Source organism: Elephantulus edwardii, unplaced genomic scaffold (genome assembly GCF_000299155.1).
Source record: "Elephantulus edwardii isolate Elephantulus edwardi_28Jun2011 unplaced genomic scaffold, EleEdw1.0 scaffold00024, whole genome shotgun sequence".
Classification (NCBI taxonomy): Eukaryota; Metazoa; Chordata; class Mammalia; order Macroscelidea; family Macroscelididae; genus Elephantulus; species Elephantulus edwardii.
This window is the reverse complement of record NW_006399774.1, coordinates 6,212,549-6,221,252: the sequence shown is the minus strand read 5'-3', so window position 1 is coordinate 6,221,252 and position 8,704 is coordinate 6,212,549. Positions and strand designations below refer to the sequence as shown.

The 8,704-nt window shown below is 43.3% G+C and overlaps 1 protein-coding gene across 1 annotated transcript in view; it reads left to right on the top strand.

Moving 5' to 3' along the window:
* The window catches only part of IPCEF1 (interaction protein for cytohesin exchange factors 1), a 155,446-nt gene that overhangs the window by 54,519 nt on the left and 92,223 nt on the right, over positions 1–8,704 (top strand). The window contains exons 6-7 of the mRNA XM_006882807.1: positions 6,508–6,566; positions 7,880–7,968. Coding sequence (XP_006882869.1) covers positions 6,508–6,566; positions 7,880–7,968 — 148 coding nt within the window. The remainder of the gene's footprint in view (positions 1–6,507; positions 6,567–7,879; positions 7,969–8,704) is intronic.

The following is an 8,704-nucleotide window of genomic DNA, read 5'->3' as shown; positions in this document are numbered from 1 at the left end:
GCAACAATGAATGAATGGAATTCCAAAATCTCTGTAGATGTTCATTGAAATGAAAAATAAAGAAATTAAAAGAAAAAAAAAGAAGGGATGTTGAGTCTTAAGGAATGCCTTAGTGCCTCAGGGTGAATTCTAGCTTGTATTAAGCCTCCCTTATATCCTGATAAAGCATTTGGCTTATTATTAATATTAAATTTGATACTCGGCTTTCCACACTGATCAGCAAGGGTTTCAATTTTTTTTTCTGCTCCTACATGTAGCATGTGCTTATTTTCTTTATACTTATTGGACTTCATTATTATGAAAAGAGTCCTTATGACACAGCAGCTAAGTGCTTGGCTGCTAACAGAGAAGTTGGTGGTTAAAATGCAACCAGGATGCTTTTAGGGAGAAAGATGTGGCACTCTGCTTACGTAGAGATTTACCCTCTTGGACACACTGTGGGCAGTTCTCCTCAGTCCTGCCAGGTGACTAGGAGTTGAAATCATAGACACACAACAACAACAACCACATTATTCTGAGGATGAGCTTTGTAATTGCCAGTGATGCAGGCTTTCTAAGCCTCCACAGTATCTTCTCCCTTCTCCTACTAGATTATGCAAGCGATACTTAGAGGTTTATTTTGCAACACAGGGGGCCTGATGTCACAGCGGTTAAGTTCTTGGCTACTAACTTAAAGGTTTGGGATTAGAACCCATGAACTCCACCACAGGAGAAAGAAGCATCAGGCTACTTCTGTAAAGAGCCAACCTAGGGGAGCCCAGTTCTACTCATCCCACAGGGTTGCTGTGGTCAGGACTGACTCCATGACAAAGGGTTTGTTCTCTTCCATATTCTAATGTAATGTCTGGAAAAACTTCCCCATCTTTCTGGCCTGGTCTGTCTCAGTCACTGAAGAATGGGTCTGGCTGTTGCTTATGGAGAAGTTCTGGTGTTGGGGAGGTGGAGGTGGCCCTTTGATGGGATGGGTTCTGTTTTAGAAGCGTGCCTTCTGGGGTAACTGCACTGCTGGGTGGTGACATTTCTCTCAGGGACTATGGAGAGAAAAGTAATTAAGTTTAATAGAAAGTCTTGTGTTCTGTGGTGACGCTCGATTTAAAAGTGCAAGGGTAAGTAATTAAGGATAATGAGAGAGTTGGTTTCTAAACAAAGGCCCAGTAGCTGCCTTTCTCTGACAGTGTTTGTGGGAAGAAGAAGCTTTTGCTTCATATACCTATTTCTTAACACTTTTGCTAACGTAATACACACATTCTCACCATGTCAGACACAACCAGGTCCCCGGAAACATCTGCCATTGTCGTCTATGTAAACGTGAGCTCTTTCCTGCATCCATCAATTTATCCACAAATAGACTTTTTTGCCTGTCTTGATGTTAAAAAAAAAACCCAAAAAACCAAAGTGAAATAAAACTTGTAAAGCTGGGGCTGCATGCCAGTGGGTCTTAGGGGAACACCCCCCATCAAATGAGATGCTAAATGATGACCATTTTCCATAGTAAGTGTCTCAATGGGGACAATGACCAGGGCCTGACTGGGGAAGTTCTGGAGGAATCTCTTCTATACTCTTGCTTCCTTCTTGCTTTGCTGTCTTCCCTGGTAGTGGAAATGAACTGAGACTTACTCTTCCTGTTTCAGGCACTCTCAATTCAACACCTTTTTTGTTTTTAGCGCTCTTCTAAGAGTTTGCCTATTTAACTTTTAGATGCTTTTTTGAGAGGAAGAATGTCAGGATAAATAGTTATAAGAGAGATGTTGATTGCCATCAAGTTGAGCACGATTCATAGTGACCCTATGAATAAAAGGCTTGAAGCCTTTCTATAACTATCGTGGTTTCTCAAAGTTTGTAGAGTTTCCAGAGGCATGTTGTTTAGGAAGTGGATGCCACTTCTGCTTCCAAACCTGAATCAATCTGGGAGGTCCACCAAACACTGCTCACCGTGGGTAACCGTTATGGCATTTGACACCCCAGTGACGCAAAGTTCAGCATCACAGCAACCCCAGGTTACCTCAGTACAGCATATTGACAGAAGAGTGCTGTACCACTTAGAAGAATCTTCCTCCAAAATATAATAACAGCAGACTTTTAAATACAAAGGCATCCATGAGGTCTTGTTGACTCTAAACAAGATGCTTAAGTAAAAATATAGGTATTCAGAAATGACCTGGCTCTTTGCTTTCAGAGTGAGTGCCTGAAAACAAAAATGAAGTCTTTCATTTTAAGAGGTTGTTGATTTTTGTGTTTTTTTTAAAAGAACATTCAGAAAACAGAATTTAGTATTTATTAATAAATATAACACCAAACCCACAAGTCTTCTAAATGAGTTGTGGCAATGAATTCTTAATTCCACCTTGCAGATTAAAAAACTGAGGTAAGAAAGTTAGGGTCTCTGAGCCAATAAGTAAAGAAATAGCTTTAAAGCCAGTGTTGACTCTTTAAAACTTATTATTCCCACATTCAAAAGGCCACACCTCCAGAAAAATGTATACTCAAAGGAAAAGGAAGCAAAAATGTGGTAGGAACTCAAAATTGGTCTTTTAGTATTTGTGCAACATGAAGGGTTCCTGGGTGGTGCAAATGGTTAACACTTTTAGGTTCTCAGTGAAAATTTGGTTGTTGGAAGCTGCTCAGCAGTGTCAGAGAAGAAAGAGCCGGCAGTGTGTGTCCCTGAAGAAAGCAATAAGAAAAGATCCTGTGGTGTTCAGCTCAATCTGACATGCCTGGGTTCACCACCAGTCAGTACCACTTCAGTTCAAAAACTGTATTGTTAGTAGACCCCTAAGAACCTATGTGCTCAAATGTTAACCTGAAGGTTGAGTCCCCCCTGCTGCCTCAGAAGAAACACCTGCACTTTAAGTCTGGAAGAATCAGTGCCCATGGAAACCCCATAGACTGTGGTTCTGACACACATGGGGTCTCATGACCTGGAGTCAGCTCACTGTCAGGTCCTGGTTTGCATCCTTGTGGCCCAAGGCTCCCGGTGATTGAGCATGGCCTTCCTAACAATGGCGCTTTGTAGCACATAGATATTTATCATTTGAGTTGGAAGGGGAGAAACATTTAAATTCTCCTCCTAAATGGCTCTGTCAGTTTTTATGTTCAACTGAACATAAGAATGTACATTTTTCATTTCTCAATTCTAGAAATCAGCATTGGTTTTCATTTGTATCAATATGTAATAAATGAGTAGGAAATAATTTTCTTGTGTTTGGATATACATTTCCCAAAATACCAAAGGTTCTCTCTCTCTCTCTCTCTCTCTCTCTCTCTCTCTCTCTCTATCTCTATCTCTATCTCTATCTCCAATCTATATTTATATCTCTTGTTGTGTGTCTGGAGTTGGAACTAACTCAGCTGGCCCTCCATTGGGCTTGCAGAGGCACATGAGAGGAGATTCCCCATTCCCCCTACAGAGCAACTGGTGAATTTGAACCATGTGAGTTTGGGATTGCAGCGCAGCTTCTTACCACGGGGCTTCCAGAGCATTTCCCCTGTGATTTCCTGATTACCTTTGCTGCAGTCCGACTGGACAGTAAACAACAACAACAACAACAGCATGAACCCTGATGGATAAGGCAGCAGGCCACTAACAGCTTGTGGTCAAATCCACCAGCTGCTCTGAGGGAGAAAGCTGGGCAATCTTCTGTAAAAATCCACAAGATTACAAATCCTAAATCTGGTGGAGGGTCTCAGTGAGTCATAGCGAACCCAAGGCAGTGGGTTTCCAGTGGCTTATGGTGTGACAGACACTGCTCCGACACACAGGGCGTGGTTCTCAGGGAATTGACTCCTTAGTGTTATGTTATGGGAGCTGTTATGTGTCCTTGGGTCACAACCAGCTCAGAGCTGACCCTCCAGGGGGTTTTCAGAGGCTGTAAATCACAAGGGATGTGGTTGCCCATCTTCCTTCAATGGAACAACTGGTAGATTTGAACTGCCTGACTTTGTCCTTATCCGCCAGGTAGCCAGAGCTGGTCAGAGCACTAGGGGTAGATGGCATGATCTGAAGCCCTGGGGAATGAAATTGTTCCACTCTACACTGCCAATTGAAAGGTTGGAGGTTCAAGTCCTCCTAGAGGTGCCTTGGCAGAGAGGCCTAGCAACCCACCTCCAGATAATCAGCCATACTTCCCCTCATCCCCCCCCCCAAAAAAAAAACCAGAACAAGCAAAAAAACCCCACAGAGCACTTTCTGCTTTGAAATGAATGTGGGTGCCATAACTTACAATTGACTAGACACCAGCTTCTTTTTTTAAATGTTGCGGTCTGGGCTGTGATACTAGTTTTGTTTTAGTCTAAAAAGTCATCACTGGTGTCACAGCTGGTTCCTAGCTGAACCTCCTCAGGATTTCAGAGGCTGAAGGTGGGAGGATTCAAACTGCCGGAGGGAAGATTCGAACTGCCAGAGGGATGTGGCCTTTGTTGGGTGAGCATCACCACTCCCTACAGGCTGGAGCTCTCCTGGTTTAGTTTAAGTGGCCTTTAAACAAAAACAACTCACGACAGTTCATTTGGTTTTAACCCTAAGCCCTGCCTGCCATGGGGTTTCCGAGGCTGTAGTTTTAACGGAAGGACACCATGCATTTCCCTCTCAGCCAGCTGCAACTGGGTTCGAATTGCCAGAGTCCCAAGTGAGACCTCTTGGTTAACAATGTAAGGAGCTCTAAGTGTTCCCAGAACGCCTTCACTCACTGCTATCCATTAGCTCACTGCTTCCAAGTTGATGCTGAGGCCTGGTGACCTCCTGCAGGGTTCCCCGGCTGGGAATCTTTGTGGGGGGAGACCGCCCAGCTTTCTGTTTGGGAGCAGTTGGTGGATTCGACCTATTGACCCCATAATCCAGCATGCCACCAGAGCCCTGTAAGTGACAATGAGAACGGCATGTTTCTTCAGCCCAGAGGCCTTTCCTCAGAAGCTAGAACTCATCTTTCTTGTAGAAACTCCTACCGAGTCAGTTGCCTATTTATTTAAAGTAAATTTTTTAAAATTTCTGGTTACACACATAATGTGGTAACACACACTCAATATGGAATATTTAAAATACAGAAAAGTGTCAAAACAGTGAGAGACAATTATTTATGTCATCACTGACTTTTATCATGACTGACCTTTGGTAAACTTTTCCTCTTCATGTGTAAAATTATACAGCTAGAGACATGATAATGAACTTGTCTTTATAAAATTCATATTTTAAAATGTGTTCGTAAGTAACATCATACTGTTGATGGGTGCCTTCCAGGCAGAACCAACTCATAGCTGACCCTCCAGTGGGTTTTCAGAGGCAGTTAATCACACGGGCGGAGGTTGTCCATCCCTCTCCCACAGGGCAGCTGGTGGCTTCGAACCGTGTGTCTTTGGGATTGAAGTGCAGCTTCTTACCACTATGTCACCAGGGCTCCCTAAGTAAAATCATACCAAGTAAATATGTAATAGGAGTCAGGACTGGCTTGTGGATAGTGGGTTTGCTTTAATCCAGTTACTTACATGAACCACACATTGTGGGTACTTTTCTTGTTTGTTGTTGTTATTATGTTCCATTGAGTCACTAGGAGAGGTTATTCCTTGGACACAGACATTGTGGATGGTGAAGGAGAGGAAGACCCTCAACCAGGCAGGTTGACACAGTGACTGTAGCAATGGGCTTGAGTGTGTCAGAATGTCAGGATGGCACAGGACAGGCCAGGGTTTAGATCTGCTGTTCACAGGGTCACTCTGGGTCGTACATGAAGGCACCCAACAACAATGTTAACAAAGTGGAGAGTGGACCTCTTCTAGGATTCTCTGAATAAGGAAAGGTAATGAACCCAGGGCCCTCAGAGCCCACCACCCTGCACACATCAACACAGTTGCTGTTGGGTTGATTGTGACTCCTGGCGACCCCTGGTGTCGCAGAGCAGAACTGCATTCCATAGATTTTTGAGGGTGTAGCTTTTCATCAGTGGATCCCCAGGCGTTTCTTCTGAGGTACTTCTAGGTCACTGCCAGCTGTCATGTTTTACACCAGGAGGTCAGTTCTTAAACATTTGTATCACCTCAAAGTTCTTACTGTTTCTGGAGACACTCAAGTTGACAGTTGTTGTTGTTAAATGCTATCGAGTCGTAGATGACTCATAGTGACCCTATGAATGAAAGACCTGAGTACTTGTATAACTTCAATCATTTCTTCACATTCATAGAGTTTCCAGAGGCAAGCTATTCCAGAAGTGGATGCCACTCCTGCTTCTAAGCTTTTTTTAATCGGAGAGCTCCACCAACCCACATTTGAAACATCAGCATCACAGCAACCACGAGTTACCTCTGTACAGCAAATGGACAGACCAGTGCTATACCGCTTAGAAGAATGTTTGACCAAAACCAAAACCAGGCATAACTTTCTGTCCACTAGGCCAACAGTAGAGGCATCAATTTTGTTGCACTCTGGCTAAAACCCTCCTCCAAAATGTAGGGGGAAAGGGGTCAGGGAAAGGGGTCTGGTCCCTTTGGTCAAACACTAACTCTCCTTTTGGATTTCAGGTGGTTAAATAAACTCGGGTTAGCATCAATCCATCAGGCAGCCACCGTCCAGAATGAAGGTACGTTCTTTGTGACATTTCTTACAATCCAGCTTGCTTTATTGGCATGTCTGAAATAGGATGGAAAAACAGTGTCAAACTCTGCATATAGGCTGATCCTGACGAAACAGACTTTGACATTTAAAATTATCTGAAAATATGTCGAGACAGAAGTGTTCGTGGGCTCCCCGACATGGAATCCAGCTTCCCAGGCTGGCTACGAGTACTGTTCACACTTCGCCCACACGTCAACAGTCGTAGGCTTTGCTGACATCTAAGACATCCCTGCCAGTTGCCAATGCAAATGCTTCATGTCCCTGTCGCTGACTTCTTACTCACCACTCAGGTTTCCCTGATCTAGTCATGATCAAGTTCATCCCACTCTTTCCTCTCTGCTAATATTGACTATTTCCGCCAGGTGTGCACAGAGCCCAGTCACCCAAGTGTAAGGGTGGGATCCTGGTGAGACACAAGCCAGAATGTGTAGCTCTCGGTATTCCAAACCTACAGGAATCTGGTTCTAGTTCTTAGCCATGATGCAATTTACTTTGACCTTAAAGAGAGAGAATTTAGGTGTCTGGCCCACAGAGCTGATGCTGCCTCAAACATGCTCCCATCAAGTGAAAATCAGGAATGGGAAGCAGGCATTTATACCTTTTCATAGCAGGATCATCATATTTTAAACTCAGAAATGGAAAAGTAGCAATTTCATGTGAAACAATAAACAAGTTTGACATGGCATGGCAAAACCAGAGTCAGATACAGATTCCGATCCTCTTTTCCATCAGATTGATAATATCTGTTTTATTTTGAAAAGACAATTATAGACAGTGATGGATCTCCTTTGTAAGAATCTCCTTTATAGTTTAATAATTTAGACCTTCTGTGACATGACCTTAAATGACCTCTCTGCTTCGTTTTCTGCCATGGTTGTGTGGTGGTCTGTGTACCTTTGGCTCTGGCTTCTCTGTCCCTTCCTTCTGCACGTTTGAAGGATTACCATTCTTATCCTGCTGCTTTCAGCTCGTTTTGATTCCTAGGATCAAAATGAATCTCTACTGATTGGATACTCCTCTTGGCGTATGCCTCACACATCTTTTGAGGACTGATGTGATTTCCCTCTGCTGAAGTGTTGACCTTTATTTGAGGACAACCTGTCTGAATTATCATTTCTCTTCTTTTGCAATCTATTATGCCATTCAGGTTATTTAGATGGGAACATTCTGAAAGGGGTTGAAATTGCAGTAAGCAGGTGGAGAAAGAACCTCTGGTCATGCATGATGGAATAGATGATGGCAACTCTAAGACATGCATCATTTTGATGTTTGTTGTAGAATGTTACAGTGAGAGCGAACAGGAAGACTCGGAAGTGCCTGTGGAGACGCCACCCCCTCCTTACTCTTCAGAGACTCCATCCGGGATGGTACGTACAGTCCTTACTCTCTGTTGATTTCCGATCACTTGTGTGGATATTCCTTCCTCCAATTTGGTAGAAGCTGCCTTGGCCAATGAACGTTAAGAACAGCTGGATTAGGGTGCCTGCAAAGAGGAGCAAGTGAGATTCTTGTGTTGTTGATTTTGAGCCTTCTCCACAGCAACCCACATGAGTGACAGACTTGTGCCTCAGCTGGTAACCCAGGGTTGTATCTTCTTACGCAAAGGTCATGCTGATACAGAGGGCTTCTAGACAGATCGAGGACCATAAGCACTTTTAGTAGATTTAGTTTTTCAGTGCAGTTTTAGGTTTACAGAAAAATGATGCAGAAAGGACAGCGAGTTCTGGTACATTCCCCATTCCACTATGAATGCCTATTATGAACATTTTGCAATAGTGTGATACATTCATTAAAATCAATGATACGATGATGCTACATTGTTATTAATGAAAGTCTTCCCTTCCTTTACATTCCAATTCACTCTCTGTGTTGTACAATCCTCTATGTTTGGACAAATACATAATGTCGTATATCTACCATTGTATATTCACACATAACAATTTCACTGCCCTAAACAGTCCTCATCTGACTCAGACCACAGTGTCATTGATTTCACATGCAAGCAAGATTCTACTGAAGATTATCCAAAAACGATTAGAACAGCACATCAGCAAAGAATTGCCGGAAGTCCAGGCTGGGTTTAGAAGGGGTCGTGGTACTAGG